The 24,389-nt window shown below is 37.3% G+C and overlaps 1 protein-coding gene across 7 annotated transcripts in view; it reads left to right on the top strand.

The window, feature by feature from the left end:
- tjp1b (tight junction protein 1b) overlaps positions 1-24,389 on the top strand; it is a 172,454-nt gene that overhangs the window by 4,511 nt on the left and 143,554 nt on the right. For 5 of the 7 annotated variants that reach the window (XM_048159236.1, XM_048159235.1, XM_048159232.1 and 2 more), the window contains exon 1: positions 22,769-23,267. The exons of the other annotated variants lie outside the window; for them this stretch is intronic. In XM_048159236.1, the coding sequence (XP_048015193.1) occupies positions 23,170-23,267 (98 nt within the window). In that variant the 5' untranslated portion in view covers positions 22,769-23,169. Of the gene's footprint in view, positions 1-22,768; positions 23,268-24,389 lie in introns of those variants that run through there. 7 annotated transcript variants of the gene reach the window in all.

Here is a 24,389-nt window from a genome sequence, read left to right as displayed (position 1 = left end):
TTACGCACAGTTTTTCTGAATCTTTTGATGATGTTATGCACTGTAGATGATGAGATTTGCAAAGCCTTTTCAATTTGACATTGAGGAACATTGTTTTTAAAATATTCCACAATCTTTTTACGCTCTTTCACAGCTCTGCCCATCTTTACTTCTGAGAGACTCTGCTTCTCTAAGACATCCCTTTTATAGCTAATCATGTTACATACCTAATATCAATTAACTTAATTAGTTGCTAGATGTTCTCCCAGCTGAATCTTTTCAAAATGTCTTGCTTTTTCAGCCATTTGTCGCCCCCATGCCAACTTTTTTGAGACCTGTAGCAGGCATCAAATTTGAAATGAGCTTATTTTGTGCATAAAAGTGTAAAATTTCTCAGTTTAAACATTTGTTATGTTATCTATGTTCTATTGTGATTAAAATATTGGCTCATGTGATTCGAAAGTCTTTTAGTTTTCATTTTATTCAAATTTAAAATTGTCCCAACATTTCCAGAATTCGGGTTGTACAACACTCAAAGTTCGATGCAAAGGGAGATATTTTCTTTTAAAGAATTCTCTAAGGACTACAACAAACGGCTGGTAGGGACTACAAAGAGCTAAAATTTACATAAACCCCTTGCCCGAGAACACGCAACAAAGGGGGTGAGGCCATGTTGGGCTGCTTTAGAGAAGAGGAAGAGTTGTTGTAGTAGAGTGTTGTTGCCATGCCGTTATTTTACGGCGGACTGCTTCACAAACGAGAATCAATTCAACGCTGGATTTGCACAAAAGATTAATATGCTAGTCGGTGAGTTGATTCAACTCCACAGCAACTAAGTAAATTTATCCACTAACAATAAGGCTGAACACCATTACTGACAATCGTCATTTTGGCTGCGTGAGATTCTCCACCTTTGTTGTTTTTGAGCAACCGAAGCACGAGCTGTTAAAGCTCCACCCTCTTCTGCAGCTCATTTAAATTTAAAGGGACAAACACAAAAATTATGACAGAAACCAATGACTACATTGAGACAATGTTTGGTTAGGTGTTAGCTGTATATTTGCCATAGTTTCCAGAGTGTTTTACAACTGAGGATGGTGTTTGGATGAACACCGAAACGTCTTGCCATTCCTTTTATGTAGTCCATTGATTTTTAATAAAGAGTTTGTTTGAACATTTTATTACCTGGATGTTTTAGGAAGTCATGAATTTACAGTTTAAATTAGGTCTATATTTTGTTATACCTGCACTGTGGAGTGTCCTGTTGCCACGTATATCAAAATTTTTGCCTTTGACTGTGAATAATTGCTGACATCACTGTTACAAGTTTGCTTATCTCATCTCCCTTATGTAAACAGACTTCACCTGTCTGTGTAATAGGAAGACAGTGCATCTGTTTGTTACTTGTATACAGCCATAATTGGACACCACATCAAAGCTTCGCCTCAACCTTGTCTTTTAAACATGAAGAATTTTGACAAGTGCCAATACATCATTTTAAGGCTAAGGAAAGTGTGCTGAGACTCTAGATGTAGTATGCATGAGATAGAGAGTAAAGCTCGCCAGAGGCTCCGGCAGTCGTGCGTTTGAAGCTACTTTATTTGTGGTGTCAGCGCGCTGTTTGATCAGGGAGACTAATAGCTGACAGTGATTGTGAGTGTGTGCTGTGTAAATTAGTGAGTGGGATGTGACATGAACAGCCTGCAGGGCCAATAGGAGAGGAAGGTGTGCGTATTTCAGGTGTCTGTACATGGTGTGATGGAAGATGAGGTAAAAATAGAAATTGGGGCCTTCGCCCAGCAAGTGTTGTGCACTTCTGAATTAAATGGAGAACTCTTTTTAAATCTGGTGTGCAGGATGGTCATTTGAATTTAAGGAATTTGAATTAGAAGGAATGAAATTTGCTGTAAAAAAAAAAATGGTGTGTCGTTTTTCATTTAAGTTTCCAGAATTACTGATGATAGTATGTATATTCTATTTTATTATTTATATAATATGATAATTTAATTTAATTGTAGATTGTAGATTAATTTTGGACTGAGATTGTAGAATCTTTTTAATTTGTAAAATTATATAATATATAAATATATAATTAGAATATGTAAATTAACTGTCTTTTAATTATAATTAAATATATTTTTGAGATAAATATATTTGTTTTAAATAAATATAAATGTATTTAAAATTAAATGACATTAAATTAAAAATCTGTTTAATTTTATAATATATAATATAATATTTTTAATTATAGATTCATTTTGGACTGCAGTTGTAAAATCTTTAATTTGTAAAATTATATAATATTTGATATATAAATATGTCATTTGAATATGTGAATGAAATCATTTATAAAATTATATAATATATAAATATATAATTAGAATATGTAAATCTTTTAATTTTATTTAAACATATGTTAGATAAATATATAAATAAATTTGTTTTAAATATATATAAATATATTTAAATATACATTACATTAAATTAAAAATCAATTTATTTCATTTTATTATATATAATATCATATTTTAATTATAGATTAACTTTGGACTGCGATTGTAAAATCTGTAATTTGTAAAATTACATACTGTATAAATATATAATTAGATTAGAATATGTAAATTAACTGTCTTTTAATTATAATGAAATATTTGTTAGATAAATATATAAATAGGCTATATTTGTTTTAAATATATATATATATATATATATATATATATATTATATATATATACATTAGATTAAAAATATATTATATATATAATATTTTAATTATAGATTAATTTTGGACTGCGATTGTAAAATCTTTTTAATTTGTAAAATTATATACTATATAAAAATATAGTTAGAATATGTAAATGAACTGTCTTTTAAATATAATGAAATATATTTAAATATATATGAGATAAATATATAAATATATTTGTTTTAAATAAATATAGATATATTTTTTTAAATAAAATCTATTTAATTGTATTATATATATAATATAATATTTTAATTATAGATTAGTTTGGACTGATTGTAAAATCTTTTTAATTTGAAAAATTAAATGTATTGAATTAAATATATGTATAAGATAAATGTATACATGTGTTTATATTACATTATTTTTTAAATTTTATTATTTATATATACTATTTTAATTATAGATAAATTTTGGATTGTGACTAGAATATGTAATATATTGAATATATAATATATTAATTATGGAATAAATATACAGTCTTTAAATAGTAAATAAATACATTTTTTCAAATAGCAATTCAAATCTCATTTCCATTTCAACTTCCAATTTACCTAACAGATTGAAAGGCCCCTAATTCTTATATTCTGAATTTTTCCCAACCCTGGTGCCACAAAATGGAGCCCAGCAGACCTGGTTAACGCACAGATAGTTTTGGCCCTGTGAAATCAGGCTAGATCCAATCTGGGCTTGAAATAGAGGACGTGGGCTCGCAGTGGGGGAGGACAGACATCGCAACGATGAATCTCAGTGAGGTGAAGGCACACTCAGGCGTATTGTTCGCTAAAGTAGGCCTCCTTCATGTCTGACTGACAGCAAAGTCATGATGGAGACGACAGCGCCACTGGTTTGACCCAGAGCTGGAACACACATCAAACACACAGTCACTGACGTGGCAATATGACAAAATCATTTTGGGTCACACAAGTTACAGACAGACACACAAAGGAGCTGGACGGTTTGAAAACCGCAGACACGGTAACAGCACAGAGCAGAGAGGCATGATCACGGACACCATGACGGGAGCGCAGCATTACGGCCACCGTATGTAAGTACGCGGTTTAAAACAATGAAGATGTTTCAGGTGCGAAAGGTCAAGGGAGAGGTCAAGGCTCGTTTGAAATGTGTAGGAAAAAGAAGAACGCATGAGGACGATGTTGAATATGTATGAGCAGTACGAGTACGGAATGCAAGAACATCTAATTCGTTATATTTGCCATTTACATATATACATATTTATAAGGTAAAGTTATATAACCTATCGTACATGCTATGAGTGAGTCTCTAAGTTGACTTTGATTTGGACTGATACAAATAGACGAAGTGAGCCACAATCTGAGCAGACGTCTCTACGATGATGCATTAGTGCCTGGGGATTGTCACGTTTATGAAAACTTGTTTTTTAAATAAAGAGTAAACACAGCTTTTAGCTAAATAATGTCTTTACAAATGTTGGAGAGTGAGGCTAACTGGGCAATTTGTGTGTTTGAGTTACCGTTCTTTGTGGAAGTAGGACACATCCTGCCTCCAGCTGGGATTCATGACATTTGAATACAAACATAACTAGTGTGTATGTTTTTTTCCCCGTCTTGTTTGCCTGTAATGTGCGCGTGTTTGTATATGGCTCATGGTACACTCTTAAAAATAACGCTTCCAAAAGGGGGATTCGGAACAGAAGCATTTTGGGTTTCCCAAAGAACTAATTTTTTAGTGAACAGAACCATTTTTTCTTAGAGTGAAGAACTTGGAATGTGCAAAAAAAAAATGGAATGTGCAATGGAATGTTTCCATAGATGTTAAAGGTTCTTCATGGAACCATCGATGCCAGTAAAGAACCTTTGCTCATAAGAGTGTAATAAGAAAATGTAAAATTAAAGTTTGGTGCTGCAGTCTGTAATTTCAAATGGCTTACAGTAAAAAGCACAAGGGTCAATGATATGATGCTCATTTTTTTTTTTTTTTTTGGAATCTATTAATTTATTCAAAAATACATTAAAATGCAATTCATGCACACAATGACTTGATTGAGCATGTTTTTTAAAATTCATTTTGATATTTTTCAGAGTCATGTGTTAGACCAGGGGTCTCAAACTCAAATTGGCGGGGGGCCGTTTCTGTGATTGACACCTCATAGGAGGGCCATATTAACATTCAAGCGCAAGAAAGCGCAACATTTCAGAAAATTTACTTTGCATTATTTCTCATTTACATCAAATTTGCCTACTAAAATATCTTTATACCTATACTATAAATATTCTATTTACCATACTAAATGTAAACAGCAGTGTCTCTCTCATTGTTACAGAGTGTAATATAATTATATAATACTATTACTAATATAATACTACTAGGCCTAATATACTATTAATTGCAATAGTCTGGTGCAACTTCTCACATCCAACAAGGTACATGGAATAAAAAAAAATTATAGTAATTTAGGAACAAAACCATCAACACTTGTGGTGTGGAGGGGTCAGAAATAAACAAAAAACTGGAGCTATATATATATCAACTTTATTTTGCCAAAAAATAAAAATCTCTCATTGTTACATACATTATTAGTTTTTAATATTTAGTGGAAGTATTTTCCCTTACTTTATGTTAGCTTAAATAACATTAAAATTTTGCACTGACCAACACTGTACTGAACAAATACAATCCCTGAATATATTTGTACACTCTTTTGTTTCTTGACAGACACCTGCAGCGCATTTGTCCAAGATGCCGTTTGAGCATCGGTAACGTTTAATAGTTGCATCGGACGCGTTTCGGTGGTTTAAATCGACGTTCGTGACTTAAAGTCGAGTGCTTTTACTGTAATTTGGGCAAGAGCGCTCATAATAGAAGCGACGCGGTTGAGAGCGCGGCTCATGGTTGCATAGCAACGACAGACGCCACTGGAGCGAAAGCGCTTTGGAAAGAAGGAGAATGCGGCTCGGCCGCTTATGTGACGCGATATGTGAATGCCCCCATAGAACGGCGACTTTTTCTTTGCATATCAGACAGGTAGCAACTAGAGAATAATAATAATAATAATTTAGCGGGCCGGATTATGTTTTATTTTTGAGATTAGTTGGGGGCGGGGTAGAGGGGGAGGGCGGGCCGTAAATGGCCCGCGGGCCGGCAGTTTGAGACCACTGTGTTAGACCAACAATGTGCAGATATTCATTATGGTGTCAATAAGCCTCTTAAAATGTCAGATAATTTGATAAAATGTCATTCAGTTTGTCTCACCAAAAAGATATCTATGAATTAAGTAAGCAGTAAGGTACGAGAGGCTGTACTGTGTCGTGAATAAGTCACGGCTGTAGGGCGTTGTTAGACGCGAAGCGGAGTGCCTACAACCCCTTCAGCTGTGATTTATTCACAATACAGCACTAGCCTCGAGAACCTTATTGCTATTATAAAACGGTTACCACACAATACAAAAATTAAAGCCAGAAATATGTATCAGTGCAACTTTCATTAATTAAAATTTCACTAAAAGCCTTCCTTCCGCCGGAAAAAAATAGTCCCTGATCGTGAACAGCAACAGAAGTACATTATTGCGCCATTAGATGGCAGCAAAGACTGTCTTTATGAGTGTGTCAGTCAGTAGCGAAGACTTATATTGAAAAGACTGAATTGTTGTGAATACAGAATAAGACGCAACTGACAAATGCTTTAATAGCGCTGTCAGTCACGGGAAAACCCCTTAACTGTTAAAAGGACAAGATATTGCGGCGGACATTTAAACAGATTTTTTATTATGAACATAAGACTGACCTGAAGGAAAAAGCTAAATCTGAATACAGGTAATAAACTCGCTCACTCAATCTCTTTCTCACTATACTCTTCTACATACTATAGGAAGCTTCAACGAACAATATCAATTGAGAACATACAATTTTCGTTGCTAAGAGTGGTTGATAAAGGGTGTTGTGTAGTGATACACAGAACTGTTGGGTGAAGCGGTCATAGCCGTGTTTTATCGTGAATAAAACACAGCTATTGATAAACACAGCCCGATATACTTCAAACGAAATTGAAGATCAAACTGATGTGATGTCATTTCGAGCAAAATCAGGCCAAAACGACGTTCGTTTTGGAAGTTTGAAACGGTGTCATTAGAAATCAAGTCCCCCCCAGGAATTGGGTCTACTTTAGGGCCCACGCGGTAATGCCTGATCAAAAATTGTTATTGTCTTAACTAATTATAACCTATTTCACTATTGTATGATTTTTATTAAATTAAGTGCACAAACAACATGCTTGAAATATAAAATGAATGCCCATAATAAAACAAACTGGAAACAGATATTGGAAGCAAAAAGCATATCTAATGTAATATAGGCTAAGCTAGCAGGCTAATCAGGTCGATGTATGCTATGCTAGTACATACGCTAACTAAAAAACAGTAAGAATGAGAAATGCATAAACTTTGCACAAACTATAGAATTCAAGTCCATTTTTTCAAACAATTTTCGAATAACACACAAACAAATTTTTGCCGTTTGCGAAAATAGACGTAAGGCTGTATCTCTTCAACACTGTATTCTGACCAAACTTGGTACATGTCATCACAAGCATGAGCTGAGGTTACATGCTGCGTTTCGGCGCAGCGCCACCTACTGGTCCGGAGATATTACATTTTTTTTTGGCTTATAATGTTTACCCAAATATCATAAAAGTGGTCTTTTTAGATTCAGGGCATCATGTTGAGTCGAATGATATCCAATTTTCCCATATCGGCTATTTTGAATTTTGTCGTAAAATGTTGTGTTTTATTCATTAGTGTATTGTTACAAAACTTGGTATGTGTCTTCGGCACCATGCCCTGACAGTACTCAAAAAACATTTTGGGGCAGCGCCACCTCGTGGTCAAAAGTTAAAAGGAAATTTCCAAAAATGCAAATAACTTTTGATTAAATTAACCTATTGTAATGAAACTGATCTTAATAGATTCATTGGGTAATGTCGAGAACATAGATACCAATTTTGCCATATGTGGCCAAACTTCCTGTCCGCCATTTTGATTTTTACTTTTTCAAACTCCTCCTAGACCGTTTGTCCAATTTTCACCAAAATGGAATTGTATAATCATCAGACTGTGCCTACAAAAAGTTATGGATTTCGTGTTGATTGACGCAATCGTTTTCGTATTCCGCAGCAACAAATTTGAGGCATGAAGCCAAAATGACTCTTGAGGCTGTATATCTGCAATGCTTTGGCATATTTACACCAAAATGTGCATGTGTCCTTGTCACCTCGCTCTGACCACACCACATCAATTTGGTCTCAGCGCCATCTATTGGTTAAAAGTGATAATTCATTAAATCAGATTCTGATTTTTCAGTCATTTTGCCTAAAATTATCTTAATAGGTCTTTAATTGCTCATTGTTGCAGTCAGTCTGATGCTCCCAGCTATGCTGGTATGACTTGTCATGCCGTCTTTGTGCTTGGCCCCATAATTGTTGTTTGCAGCTATATTTATATTTGTTGTCTTCTTCCATGTCTGTAGAATACCCAACTATGACAACGACTTCTTCTGAGGTCCCCAGAAATGTGAAAGAGTCCATTCTTGAAATAAAATGGCATAAAAGTTTATCAAAACCATGTGAAACCACCATAAATATGAAAAGTACATTGGCACAATTTAAACTAGATTTTTAAAGATTCGCCTTCATAAGACTTTCTTTTTTGCGGACACTCCTATTTGTCATTGAACCACAAATCTTTTCTCAGTCTCATGCGCACACACACGGGCTCTTGCTGAATAGAAACCCAACTGATTGATCACCAGATTAAGTTCCAGTGTTCTACCAGAGGATATGGTATTTATCTGTTGAGCTCTCACTTTGTCTGTGTCCGTCTAATAGTTTTCAGTTTCTTGCTGACTTCGAGCAAACGTGCCGTTCTAAATCATAGGCCAAAGCCGATCTCCACTGGACCGTGCGACCATAAAAGGACTGGGTCTAGCTGGGCTGATCCTAGACCATCAACGTTAACTACTATAATGATTTCCAATTATAGAGTTCTGTTGTGGAGCTAATGCATTAAATTAGGTATGCAGTTAGATTAGGTTTTTGCTAGCGTTGTGTTTTTGTAACACCGCATGTGAGTTGAAAGTTAGCAAACGTAAAACTTAATATTCAATGCCTGTGAGGCAACTGCAGTTAGAAATAGAGATACAGTATTACACAACGTAATCAAAGATGTAACCGTCTTCTTACGTGCACTTTGCAGATCCAAGTGCTCTGCGTTCAGTAACATTTAATGCTACATTTCACTTCAGGCCCCTTTTTTGAGGCATTAAAAGCACTGTAAGCTTTAAAGTGAAATTAAAGTGAAATATCTTTGTTGAAAGAGAAAGATTTTGCTCATTTATAGGTTAATGGCTGAAGTGACCATCTTGCGAACTCTCACATGCACTTTGAAAATACTCTGATCAAAAGGTCTGCTTTCAGTTACGATTTCATGCTACATGTCACTCCAAAGTTCTTTTTGAGGTGTTAAAACTGCCATAAGAAAGACAAAGATTTGCTTGTTTTGTAGGCTAATGCCCAAAGTAGTAATTGTCTAACAAACTCTCATGTCTACTGTGCATATGTTTTAATCAAAACGGCCCAAGTACGGTTGGTAAGGAGCATCTCATGCTACTTTTCACTTAAAGCCTCTTTCTGAGGTATTAAAAACACCAACAGCAAAATTAAACGAAATTAAACTGAAATATGCTTGTTGAAAGAGAAAAATAGGCTAATAGCTAAAGTAGTAGCCATCTAGCGATCATCATTTTTAATAGTTTCATTTAAATTTAGTTTAGGTTTGAGAACTTTTGTTATGTGCTTTTGTCATTTTTATTAATTTGTTTTTTTAATATTTCTGTTTAACTTGTAATTTATAAGTATTTCAGTTTTAGTCATTTTAGACAAAACTGACTAAAAACATTTTCAGAAACAAAAGTTGTGATAGACTTTTCTTCCCTATTGTGACGTTTGTCTGAGAGAAACGTCTTCTAGAACAAGAAAAAATATAGGGCGGGGCTTGATTTTGTCCATGGGGAAGTGATTGGATGGTTGTGGTTTGCTATTGGTGGATCTCATGTGAGTGACAGGTTGCCCCACCCTCATGCCATTAAACGCATCATCAGTGAAGAGATGTCGCTGCAAGAGGGAGAGCAAGTTATTTTGATTGAAGATTATGAAGACACATGAATTAAAAAAAATAATGATGTGCACGTCTAAATCATTTATAATAAATATTGCATTATTCGATAAAAAAACAAGAATTGTCAATTTTGATTTCATGGTCACTTTAACATTTCAGCAATATTGTTAAATTGGATTTTTTTTGTTTAGACAACTGTGTTTAACTAGTTTTGGGCAATTCTGTTGGTCTAACATGGGCTTTTATGTAGTTTGAAGTAATTCTTATTTCTTAGTATTTGTGACTCAAAAGGTCCTGTAAATCATTAACTTTTTTGAAGTGTAATGCCAGACTGACAACTGACGTTGCGTCTGCGATGCTTCACAATGTCACGACAGAAAGACTAGAACTATGGAAGGCCAATGGGGCCAAAACGTGTGAAACTGATGTGACACATTTTGGGCCCTATTGGCCTTCCATATAGAATGTTTCATTTTTCCCCGTCATATCTGTGATGTTGACCAATGGGAGCACAGAAGCTCTTCCGAACACAGCTTTCGAACATGACGAAATGAAAAAGAGACAATGGTATTGGTGCTGTAAGGTGGAATTGTGCACTGGAGGAAAGATTCTTAGAGCTATGGCAACAATACTGCAGCCTTTATGATGTTTCCTCGAGGGACATTTACCACGACAGAGTGAAAAAATGATATATTCTGGTGAACAATAGAGGTGGTGCTTCAGCAACCCGGAGAGTACATTTATTTTGATTTTACTACTGGCTAAAAATACAAAAATAAATAAATAAAAAACTAAATTTTAGCTCAAGTTTGCTTTGGAAGATTGACAGCCCATATGCCCTCTTCGTGCAATCCAGGAATGTGTCAGGTTTTCTTTCTTTTTGGGGTTTTTCTGATGCCAAAACAGCCAGTGCAAAACATGCTGCTTTGGTAGCCATTGTTTGTTTACGCTCACAAACCCTTGTTGTCAGTCGATAGTTCCGCCTTCTCAATGAAGATGGCAAGCGATGATTGTTCGGGAAGCAACACGTAGTCTGACATGTTTCTTGTCCTTGACACGACAACAATTTAGGAGTCAAAATCACATAATCTGACACAGTGACTATCATAACAGACAAAAATATTGTTTAGCCTGAACCCAGCATATACGGAGCCCCTAAAGGGACATGGTGGTGGGGGAGAAAAATGAGATGGGAGGAAAAATAATAAGTCTCTTTGCGAATGTTTTGCGTTCCCCCGATAAACTTTACATTTGCTCGTAAAACCTTTGCGTTCCCCTGAGGAACTTTACGTTCTTTCACAAATGTTTTGCGTTCCCCCGGGAAACTTTACATTCGCTCGTAAAACCTTTGCGTTCCCCTGAGGAACTTTACGTTCTTTCGCAAATGTTTTGCGTTCCCCCGGGAAACTTTACATTCGCTTGTAAAACCTTTGCGTTCCCCTGAGGAACTTTACGTTCTTTCGCAAATGTTTTGCGTTCCCCCGGGAAACTTTACATTCGCTCGTAAAACCTTTGCGTTCCCCTGAGGAACTTTACGTTCTTTCGCAAATGTTTTGCATTCCCCCGGGAAACTTTACATTCACTCGTAAAACCTTTGCGTTCCCACTTAGGAACTTTACGTTCTTTCGCAAATGTTTTGCGTTCCCCCGGGAAACTTTACATTCGCTCGTAAAACCTTTGCGTTCCCCTGAGGAACTTTACGTTCTTTTGCAAATGTTTTGCTTTCCCCCGATAGACTTTACATTCGCTCGTGAAACCTTTGCGTTCCCACTGAGGAACTTTACGTTCTTTCGCAAATGTTTTGCGTTCCCTCGATAAACTTTACATTCGCTCGTAAAACCTTTGCGTTCCCCTGAGGAACTTTACGTTCTTTCGCAAATGTTTTGCGTTCCCTCGATAAACTTTACATTCGCTTGTAAAACCTTTGCGTTCCCACTGAGGAACTTTACGTTCTTTCGCAAATGTTTTGCGTTCCCCTGGGAAACTTTACATTCGCTCGTAAAACCTTTGCGTTCCCCTGAGGAACTTTACGTTCTTTCGCAAATGTTTTGCGTTCCCCCGGGAAACTTTACATTCACTCGTGAAACCTTTGCGTTCCCACTGAGGAAGTTTACGTTCTTTCGCAAATGTTTTGCGTTCCCCCGGGAAACTTTACATTCGCTCGTAAAACCTTTGCGTTCCCCTGAGGAACTTTACGTTCTTTCGCAAATGTTTTGCATTCCCCGGGAAACTTTACATTCGCTCGTAAAACCTTTGCGTTCCCACTTAGGAACTTTACGTTCTTTCGCAAATGTTTTGCGTTCCCCGGGAAACTTTACATTCGCTCGTAAAACCTTTGCGTTCCCACTGAGGAAGTTTACGTTCTTTCGCAAATGTTTTGCGTTCCCTCGATAAACTTTACATTCGCTCGTAAAACCTTTGCGTTCCCCTGAGGAACATTGCGTTCTTTCGCAAATGTTTTGCGTTCCCCCGGGAAACTTTACATTCGCTCGTAAAACCTTTGCGTTCCCCTGAGGAACTTTACGTTCTTTCGCAAATGTTTTGCGTTCCCTCGATAAACTTTACATTCGCTCGTAAAACCTTTGCGTTCCCACTGAGGAACTTTACGTTCTTTCGCAAATGTTTTGCGTTCCCCCGGGAAACTTTACATTCGCTCGTAAAACCTTTGCGTTCCCCTGAGGAACTTTACGTTCTTTCGCAAATGTTTTGCGTTCCCCCGATAAACTTTACATTCGCTCGTAAAACCTTTGCGTTCCCCTGAGGAACTTTACGCTCTTTCGCAAATGTTTTGCGTTCCCTCGATAAACTTTACATTCGCTCGTAAAACCTTTGTGTTCCCATGAGGAACATTGCGTTCTCTCGCAAATGTTTTGCGTTCCCCCGGGAAACTTTACATTCGCTCATAAAACCTTTGCGTTCCCCTGAGGAACTTTACGTTCTTTCGCAAATGTTTTGCGTTCCCCCGGGAAACTTTACATTCGCTCGTAAAACCTTTGCGTTCCCCTAAGGAACTTTATGTTCTTTCGCAAATGTTTTGCGTTCCCCCGGGAAACTTTACATTCACTCGTAAAACCTTTGCGTTCCCCTGAGGAACTTTACGTTCTTTCGCAAATGTTTTGCGTCCCCTCGATAAACTTTACATTCGCTCGTAAAACCTTTGTGTTCCCATGAGGAACATTGCGTTCTCTCGCAAATGTTTTGCGTTCCCCCGGGAAACTTTACATTCGCTCATAAAACCTTTGCGTTCCCCTGAGGAACTTTACGTTCTTTCGCAAATGTTTTGCGTTCCCCCGGGAAACTTTACATTCGCTCGTAAAACCTTTGCGTTCCCCTGAGGAACTTTACGTTCTCTCACAAATGTTTTGTGTTGCCCCTGAGAAACTCTTTGCGAGCGAACGCAGTGTTTCTTGGGGGAACACAAAACATTTGCGAGAGAAAGCAAAAGCATTGACAAATAATATTTCCTCCATCTCAAAGTTTTTTCCTTCACCATGTCCCTTTAGGGGCTCTGTAGGCATAAGCAACTGGCTAAAGTAGTAAACATATCTGTGTACTTTAAGTGAGTACGTTTCTGTGAGGAACATTTCATGTTATATTTCACTTCAAGCCTTTTTCTGAGGTGTTAAAGCAGTATTTTGGTTGGAAAAGACATTTTGCTTGTTTTGTCGAGTAACCAGCAAACATGTTATGCTATATAATTGAACATGTAGCCATTTTCTCTCACGTGTACTTTGCTGATGCTATGATCAGATTGATAAACTTTTGCTTACAAATGTAATGCTAGGCTATATTTCGCTTCAGGCCCTTTTCCGTGGTGTAAAAAGCAAGATAAGCTAAATATAGTGAAATATGTTAGTTGAATTGTGCTTGTTTAGCATTCTAACCAATAAATATCTTAACTTGTGGTGGAAAATACCATGAAACGTGAGCTTTTAGTGTCTTAATTTTTCTCTGGCAGAACTGCTTCTACATCCCAGTCATGGAGAATTCAGCTCATTATTAGTTAAAAATAACCAGGATGAAATCCTAGTCTGTCAGGTTAGCAAAGAAAAGAAGAGGAGAGAGAGGAAGATTAAAGCGACTGGGTTACGCTACAGCCGACGGATGACTCACCTCACAGCACACAGGGAAAAAGCACTGCGACAGCACTGAAGAGTGACTTGAAGTGTGTGTTTAAAGAGGAAAAAAGAGTGTATGTGTTACTTTATGCATGCATAAGTGTTGTTGTTTCAATATGTTGCTGTGTTAGCACTGTTTGAGTTGAATGTGTTTGGCTGTGTATGTCGGGATAGGCGAATCACACGTTCCCATGTGCATATGTTGGAACCTCCCTCTCCTCTGTCTCTAAGTGTGTCCTCTCTCCTGGTGCAGTGAGCTCATGTGTGAAGGAACGCCTTCTTTTTTTTCTTTTTTTTTATACCTCATTTCTCCTCTTTGTTCGCTTGCGAAAAGTCATAAATCACGCCGCCCCAGCTGAAGAGGGCTCTTGCAGCGTGGGTCCAACTCTCCCTCCTTGGGGAACAAGCTTTGAATCTTATAACCCATTCCTGGACCCACATTTTTCTGTTTGTGGAAGACCAAAGAAGGAGGGCACTCCTAACTTGTCCTATTTCACGGATGCACACTCCACATCAAGCTGGTGTAGTTACCGGCCACGCTGGGCTTAGGGAAGAAAGGTCCTTGACCAACTTAGATTGGTGGGCGTCCTGAAATAGATCTGTGAATGTTTGAATTTGTGTCCTATATAGAGGGAAGGAGACGGTGTCCCGTACAAATGTGTGTTGAGAGAAGGGCTGGGTGATATATTGAACATCATGTTACATTTGGCTGGCCACAAGCAGCATTGTGAATTTTGCTAGATGTTGTGTTAAAGGCCAAGGATGTCATGATCACACCAATATAACAATATCTATAAAGTTAAAAAAATTGTTTATGAGAAAAGTCTATGAGAATAGGAAAGTCAACACCACAGCTACATTCTTAGGCCCTGTTTACTCGGATCACAAGTAGACGAGGGAAACACATTCTCGTTTACACCTGGTGTTTTAATCCATCTCTTTTGTCCACTTTCAACCAATTCTGTCCTGATTTCTTTGAGGGGAGGGTTTATGGGTGGGTAAATTTATGTGATTTTTCAGATCTTTCAATCTAAAGGATGAAATGAGCTCACACAATTTACATATAAGCATTATTGGAGACTATGGAAAAACATATGGAGAGCAGCAGCAGCTTTCGTTTCTGCTCTGACAGCTGCAAGACCAGCTGAACACAGTTGAGTGTGTGTTAGAAATCAGGATTGGTGAGAGAACATTGTGATTGGTACATTTTTCATCTTCAAAGCAAAATTGGGTCTTCAGTCGACAAAGTTTAAATCCCGTCCCATAATGTTTACACGTTAAGTCAGTAGGCGGAGAGTGGGTGGTCTTTTGTGGCTTTTCGAATGCATTCGACCACATGAGCGTTTACACTACGAAAGCAATCCAGTCGAATGTGTTTTCAACAACCTCTGGAAGTGATTGAAAGTAGACAAGCTCGAAACGTTTTAGATCCCGTTTATACCTGTATTTAGCGACAACCACTTGTGATCTAAAATTACTCTTAATACCAGGTTGTAGACAGGGCCTTAGAAGAAAACGTACTACACTATATAAAACAAAGTCCCTTTGAAGGCAGGAACACACCAAGCCGACGGTCAGCCGTCAGGCAATTTTTGTTCATTGGCCGACTAAGTTTTCTTAGTGTGTTCTGCACCGTCGGCTGAAGTTGGTCCTCGTCTGCTTTTTTTTGGCTGATTCGACATTGAATTGGCGTCGGAGCTCGTCGGTCCGTCGGTCCATCTGATCATTCTGGTTGGCTGTTCAGCTACTGCCACCTGCTGGTACGGAAAGGCATTTCATCCAAGTCATTTCATTCAAGTCTTTAATATAGAACCTTAAAGGGTTTTGCAGGCACTTCATATATAGAACCTTTTAAGGGTTCCCATCATGGGAATTTTATGAATTTAGTTTTAATTAATTTAGTTTTAAATCATTTTTAATTGTAATTAAATGTTATGAATGAAACCCTAGGGAAAAAAATGAAATAACCATTTAAACATGAAGGTATTATGCAATCATTTAAAGGGATAGTCCACCCAAAAATAAAAATTTTGTCATCATTTACTCACCCTCAAGTTGCTCCAAATCTGTATGATTTTCTTTGATCTGTTGAACACAAAAGAAGATATTTTAAGTGAAGTTCACAAACGTAATTTTCAAGAGGAGTGAACCCAACTAATCTTTCAATTATTGAAGTCCACAAATGTAATTTACGGAGAACCCATCTAATCTTTCAATCAGCTGTTTTGTCATCCTTCCACCTCCCCAACTCCACCAACATAATTTTGGCCTTTTATTTACCATACTCCTCTTCCAAGCACTAGTAGTGCCACTGGGGGGTATATCTAAGCTTGAGTTGAAGCTACTTCCTCGAGCCCCTACACTATGGACAGCAAGCCAATTACGCTTAACCTTATTAGCTTAAAGATCAAATAGGTAAACGAACTCATGAAAGAATGTTGGTATCAAGACAATTGACGGCACCCATTGACTTCCATAGTATTTTTTTTCCCTACTATGGAAGTCAACGGCAACCGTTAACTGTCTGGTTACCAACATTCTTTAAAATATCTTCTTTTGTGTTCAACAGAAGAAAGAAACTCATACAGGTTTGGAACAACTTGAGGGCGTAATGTGCTGACAAAATTTTCATTTTGGCTGAACAATCCCTTTAAGACATTACTCCAACAATCCCTTTAAGACATTACTCCTTATATCGAATCTTTTTTTTAAGAACCCTACAGGTTCTATATAGAACCTTTAACAATAAAGACAAAGAGGAACGATATTGTTGGAATCACTTTCAGAACAATTTTTCCAGCTGATGAATAAAAAAACATTGACAGCCAATCAGAATCCACTTGACTTTAAAGAGTTTGAGCATTTAAAGTGGAATCTATAAACTGCAGTGTGCACTTATAATGAACAGAACATTATGATTGTTGGTGTGGAGGCTAATTTAGTTATATTATAAGTATCATTCTTGGTGTTGATATATTCTTAGTGAAGGATTTTGCAATCTTTCCTTGTCTCACGATGAGATTTGAAAGCATCTCTGGTAGTATAAATAATAGTAGGTTCAATTCTTTCAGGTGAATCTGTCTCTGACCCCACATTGTGATCTGATATGTTTGCTGAGTTCCTTTGTGCTCTGCTGATATATACAGCTTGTAGCATTTCATATATTTTCTGGAGTTCTGCAACCTGAACAAACAAAACTTTAAAGTTTTCAAGTATGAATTCCAGTCCAAATAATTTATGATGAAAGAACTTTTCACATGCCAACAAGCTCTCTTTTATGAATTTCAGTCACTAAAGGGCACAGAGTAGTTTGCCATCTATTTATTCTTCTATTCGGATGTCATTGTTTGAATGCAAGCCCATTTTCTGCATGTCACAGACAAAAAAAAAAAAAAATGTAATTACCCTTTTATAATTGGAGATGAAGCACTGGTGCACGATTCAGTGGGTTGACAGCGCTAGTGACGTCACAACCATAATTACAACCTGCACAAGATTCAGCACCAACTCTTTGTGTTCCATCTAGCCCATTATTCCACACATATCTAGCACAATCATCATTGCACATTACATCATAAAGATTTGCTCAAAGAACTGGGTGATCTAACTCATGTGTGGAACACTGTCTTGATACTGACAGTAAGCATCATTGCAGCCATGTCCAAGAATAGATCCTGAGTAACTGAAAATGTGAATCACTGCAAATTAGCTCTGCACCACCAGCCCAGTCTGAGGCTGTCTGAAAAGTAAATTATTCCCCAAACAACACAAGTTGGCCAAATTGAACGTCCCACATTGAAATCAAATGAAGCAGGCAATTTTGAGCTACAGTATGAGTGGATGTTGCATGGGTGTTTATTAAAGTGTTACGGCTGTTCACCAGTTATGCATTTCTAGATTCCTTTGCATTTGCCTATTTAATGAGGTAAATCTTTATTTGACAAATGCTTTCATTAACTCCATTTAGACATTTTATTTTCATGAATGAGGCGCTGGAGCTATTGGCCCTGCCTGGCACGTTGTTAGCCCTGGCTCGCGCTGGCCCGACAGTGGAAAATCGGCTATTGTACCAAGTTCCCCAACAACACTGTAAGGCATGGCCTTGGCTTTATTAAACCCTACTCTGTTTGACCACTATGGGAGAGCATTTCACTTTCGTCATATTGGGATGGTCTATTTAATCACCTTGACACAGTTTTGTGAAGGTCATTATGCACATATTATGCTATATATCTTTATTTAGGGCACATATGAAAATAATTTTCCTCAACCTCGTTTATTTCCATTTTAATGTGAAATATTCCTCTAAACAATTTCATGTAGCCATGAAGAAATGTAGTGTTATGCCCTTACCTTAAAGGGTTAGTTTACCCAAAAATGAAATTTCTGTCATTCATTACTCACCCTTGTGTTGTTCCAAACTAATCAGACCTTCGTTCATCTTCAGAACACAAATTAAGATCTTTTTTATGAAATCTGAGAGGTTTCTGACCCTCCATAGACAGCTATGTCATTGCAACTTTCAAGGCCCAGAAAGGTACTAAAGACATTGTTAAAATAGTCCATGTGACTGCAGCGGTGTGTCTACAACATAAACAGCGTGGGAGATTGACAGGGGAGAGAAGAGATTGTTGAAAGTCTTTTTTTTCTTTGTTTTGTTTTTGCACACAAAAAGTATTCTCGTCACTTCAAAAAATTAAGGTTGAACCACTATAGTCACATGGACTATTTTAAAGATGTCTTTACTACCTTTCTGGGCCTTTAAAGTTGCAATGACACTGCTGCCAAAAATATCTTAATTTGTGTTCTGAAGATGAACGAATGTCTTATAGATTTAGGAACAACATGAGGGTGAGAAATTAATGACAGAAATTTCATTTTTGGGTGAACTAACCCTTCAACTGTATCTTATTTAACATTTAATGGATATAATACACCCATATTCAGAGGAGAAATTATTTGCCTTCGAGCCATTTCAAACCCATACTTGACTTTCTGTCTTTTTGTGGGACACAAGACAACAAATGACTTTGTTGTACTGGTCATAGAGTATGTAATGAAAATGAATGATGACTGAAGGTGTCAAGCTTCAAAAGGACAAAAGGACAAAACTGTGGTCTGTATCTATTGTGAACTAGGCTATATAGTCTTCTAAAGCCATATGATAGCTTTGTGTGAAGGACAGGCAACAATTTAAATAATTATTTGTTGAGATCAGCCAATAATTGCAAAATTGTGTGGCTGGACCTACAGCTCTCAAACTGTAGTTAGAAGCTTAGTTTCTTGTTAGTATGACATGTGGACTTACATAGATCATGCTTTTGAGCAAAACAAGCAAGCTAACATGCAGTACAATCTGTATATTTCATTCAACATACAGTGCTCAGCGTAAATGAGTACACCCCCTTTGAAAAGTAACATTTTAAACAATATCTCACTGAACACAAAAACAATTTCCAAAATGTTGACAAGACTAAGTTTAATATAACATCTGTTTAACTTATAACATGAAAGTAAAGTTAATAATATAACTTAGAGAACAAAATTTTCAGTTTTACTCAAATTAGGGTGATGCAAACATGAGTACACCCCACAACAAAAACTACTACATCTAGTACTTTGTATGGCCTCCATGATTTTTAATGACAGCTCCAAGTCTTCTAGGCAAGGAATGAACAAGTTGGCGACATTTTGCATCTATCTTCTATCTTCTATCATCACATCTATCTTTTTCCATTCTTCAAGAATGACCTCTTTTAGAGACTGGATGCTGGATGGAGAGTGATGCTCAACTTGTCTCTTCAGAATTCCCCATAGGTGTTCGATTGGGTTCAGATCAGGAGCCACCGAATCACTTTCACCCTGTTCTTCTTCAGAAATCCAACAGTGGCCTTAGATGTGTGTTCAGGATCATTGTCATATTGGAAAAGTGCACGACGACCAAGGGCACGGAGTGATGGTAGCATCTTCTCTTTCAGTATAAAGCAGTACATCTGTGAATTCATGATGCCATCAATGAAATGCAGCTCCCGACACCAGCAGCATTCATGCAGCCCCACATAAGGACACTGCCACCACCATGTTTCACTGTAGGCACCATGCATTTTTCTTTGTATTCCTCACCTTTGTGATGCCATACAGTTTTGAAGCCATCAGTTCCAAAAACATTCATCTTGATCAGAGTATAGAGTCCCAGTAGCCTTCATCATTGTCATCTTTTTTAAACTTTTGTACCACTTTTGCTACAGTACTGTGACTGATAAGTAAAGCTTTGCTGATCTTCTTGTAGCCTTCATCTTTCTGGTGTAAAGAAATTATTTTCTTTCTCAGGTCTTGTGACATTTCTCTTCCATGTGGTGCCATTGCTGACAGCATGAAATGGGAAGGGGTTTTAACACCCTTTTATAGTCAACTGTCTGCTGGACACCTGTGTAATGAATAATTAGACTCACCTGTGGTTGTATTCTTGTTAAATTAGACATTGGCTAAATTAGCTAAAATTTAGCTTTGCTCCAGAGACTTTCAGTGGGGTGTACTCATTTTTGCATCACCCTAATTTGAGTAAAACTGAAAATTTTGTTCTCTAAGTTATATTATTAACCTTACTTTCCTGTTAAAAGTTAAACAGGTATTATATTAAACTTAGTCTTGTCAACATTTTGAAAATTGTTTTTGTGTTCATTGAGATATTGTTTAAAATGTTACTTTTCAAATGGGGTGTACTCATTTACGCTGAGCACTGTATATACAGTATATACAAATGAATGAATGTGTGAATATGCTCTAGTACATATGAAGGAACCCATGACTGAATTAGACGTTTGGAGATTAAGCAAAACAACAGAGAACAAAAATAGCAAAGTAGTCTTCAGATGCCATGTTCATTATTTATCATGACGTCAGTATTGTGAAGTGGAGAAAATTAAAAAGATTCATTCACAAGGAGAGAATGAATACCGGTTTTTGGTGAATAACAACTTAAAGTTTACACACACAAAAATAGTCATATGGACTACTTTTATAGCAATTTTTGCATTGTTTTTGAAGCTTAAAAACACAACTCCCCATTCATTGTTCTTGTATGGAAGAGTGACTAGCACATTATTCAAAACTTCTCCTTCACAGAAAAACGAAAGTCTTAGGTTTGTTTGTAAAACAACATGAGGGTGAGTAAATGTTTCCTTCCAAAGTTACGAATTTAACTTATGCGCATTGCAATATTGCATAAAACATTTATATAGCACTGTATGAAACATAAAAAATGTCATGTTATCATTCTGGGTGGTAATTATACCTAACTACTCGCTCTTATTGGAAAATCTGCGCGTTTCATTGATGTTTTCCATAAATTATGTTTAAAATGTTCGGACCTCGTCGTCCATCCAAACATACCTCTCACTTTCTGCAATTTTTGTGATCACATGATCTGTTGAGGCAAAGTCACGTGAATTTTTTGTTGCACATTGAGTGATTTATTCGGTATTGGTATATGGGTTTCCATCAAAATTTCTTTTTATCAAATAAAAAAATATATCCGCCTCAGCTGAGCGCAGAAGTACAGTGACTGGGAAGGGCCATGTTCAGTTTGACATTGAGGCCATGAAATATTAAAGGGTTAGTTCACCCAAAAATGAAAATTCTGTCATTTATTACTCACCCTCATGCCGTTCCACACCTGTAAGACCTTCGTTATTCTTCAGAATGCAAATTAAGATATTTTAGTTGAAATCCGATGGCTCCATGAGGCCTTCGTAGCCAGCAATGACATTTCCTCTCTCAAGATCCATAAAGGTACTAAAAACATATTTAAATCAGTTTATGTGAGTACAGTGGTTCAATATTAATATTATAAAGCAACGAGAATATTTTTGGTGCGCCAAAAAAAAACAAAATAACGACTTATTTAGTGATGGCCGATTTCAAAACACTGCTTCAGGAAGCATCGGAGCATAATGAATCAGTGTATCGAATCATGATTTGGATCGCGTGTCAAACTGCCAAACTGCTGAAATCATGTGACTTTGGAGCTCCAAACCGCTGATTCGACACGCTCATTCATTTATGCTCCGAAGCTTCCTGAAGCAGTGTTTTGAAATCGGCCATCACTATATAAATCGTTATTTTGTTTTGTTTTTTAGCGTTCCAAAAATATTCTCGTCACTTTATAATATTAATATTGAACCACTGTACTCACATGAACCGATTTAAATATGTTTTTAGTACATTAATAGATCTTGAGAGAGGAAATGTCATTGCTGGCTATACAGGCCTCACAGAGCCATCGGATTTCAACAAAAATATCTTAATTTGTGTTCCGAAGATTAACGAAGGTTTTACAGGTGTGGAACGGCATGAGGGTGAGTAATAAATGACATTATTTTCATTTTTGGGTGAACTAACCCTTTAACTCGTGATTTGCTGCAAGATCATATTGTTGAGGGAATGACATCCAACAAAACTGCATAGCAACCTGGTATTATCAAAAATTGGATAGTGTAAGAACCATAAGTGACCCTTTCCGGTCACCGTAAATAAGTTTCTTATACTAATTTTTGGATTTTACACACTTCTTGGCATTTACATCTAGCGTTTTTATGCGATATTCAAAAAAATATGCATAGAAATAAGTGAATGAAACATAGCTATTGATGACAGGATTTAAATTTTTGTGTGAGCTGTCCCTTTAAGTCACCCCCTCCAGTCCAAACTCCACACACACACACACACACACACACACACACACCTCTACACAGACTCCTCTAGCTACCTCACGCACGGACGCGTGGACGCTGCAGCGAGAGAGAGAGAGAGAGACAGGAGAGAGAGAGAGCGCGCGTTCTAAGCAAAGTGGCAGCACGCGCGAGTGGCGGGAAAAGAATGCCCATCTCGTGACTAATAACGAATGGATTGGCGCGCTTTCCGTTCTTAGAGGTAATACGAGCAGACTGTCATTGTAGTGATGGGTGGCAGCGGCGTGCTCCCTCGCGGGGAGTGTTTTCCCTGTCAGTGCTGCTACTGCTGCTGCTGGAAATGGCGCTGTGATGTTCAACAAGGAAGACGCAGTTGAAGCCGATGCCAGGGAGTAGGAGGAGAAGGAGGAGAGAATAAATTGTTATTATTAGTAGTACCTGCGCTTCTGGTGCGGATTTTTGTGTTTCAAAAAAGCGGTGAACAGTACCATGGTGAATTACCAGAAATACATTACTGTAATGCAGCTGGCTCTAGGGGTGACTGCCATCAACAGAGAGCGTAGCCTGCCTCCCAGAAAACATATGTGGTGAGTATATATACATATGGATGTGTGAGGGGCTATTCGGCTCTGCAGCTTGCTGGGAAGAAAGACTGTCGTGACCATTTACTTTATAACCATGTAAATGTCACATTTGAATATTTAAATCTTGTTGACCGACCGCAGGCTGCGTGAGCAAAGTTTGTGTGTTCATAAAGCTATACTGTTATCCTTTTCACTCGTGTGTCATTTCATTCATGATTCACTCTACTACAAACCCAAGCATGTCACATAATTCATATGCGTATGTCTACTATGTGCACTTTAAAATTAAATAAAAAGTTAAGGCATGGTCGTGTGTGTGTCTTTGCATTGATTTGTGTGTGTTTTCTGTCATTGTCACTGTGTGTGTTTTTCTTTATTTGGTAAGTTTCTCATTCATTTCCATTCTTCTCCAGCACTTCTTCTCAGTGTGCTTCTGTAATGCCTACAGGATTACACTTTGAGTTGAATAGACGACACAGTCGTTAATTAACTTGTATTGGTCGCTATCTCCATTTTCATGCGAGATGAGCGTGAATGTCACCTCTACACTCACGTCGGGTCAGTAGGTTTTTCGGCTTTCACAAGGTCAACATACAAACAACCAACGTACGCCGATGCTTGTTTTCTCTCCATAGGTTTCAGACCTTGATTATTGACTGGAGATTTTCATTTACCTCAAACCTGTTTCATTGTACATCTTTGGACCACAATGATTTTAATTTTCCGTGTGTCATAGCTGGATGTATTCAGATTTCATTAACATGATTACCATATTCCACAACGTCATAACCTTTTGACATCATCTCATCCTCATACTCCCTTTTTATTACTTTGCAGTCTTGAAATAAACAGGAAATTGGAGCGTATTGTGGTCAGGCTCATGATATATCTCATTTTAAGTTGAGGAATGTTGGTTTGTCGTTAGACTGGGTGTTTTTCATTGTGTTCTCTGGGCTCAGCAGGTCTGTAGGCCTTGCATTGTATAGCGGAATTACTCAGCTGCTACTTAGAAATAAAAATAAAGGCTCTTTATTGGCATTTATGGTTCCATGAAAGACTTTTGATATCCAGGGAACCTTTCCATTGCACAGATGGCTCTTTATAGTGGAAAAAAGGTTCTTTAGA

Source organism: Megalobrama amblycephala, linkage group LG15 (assembly GCF_018812025.1).
Source record: "Megalobrama amblycephala isolate DHTTF-2021 linkage group LG15, ASM1881202v1, whole genome shotgun sequence".
NCBI classification, from domain to species: domain Eukaryota; kingdom Metazoa; phylum Chordata; class Actinopteri; order Cypriniformes; family Xenocyprididae; genus Megalobrama; species Megalobrama amblycephala.
Note: the sequence above shows the minus strand (reverse complement) of the source record. Positions and strands in the feature narration are given on the sequence as shown.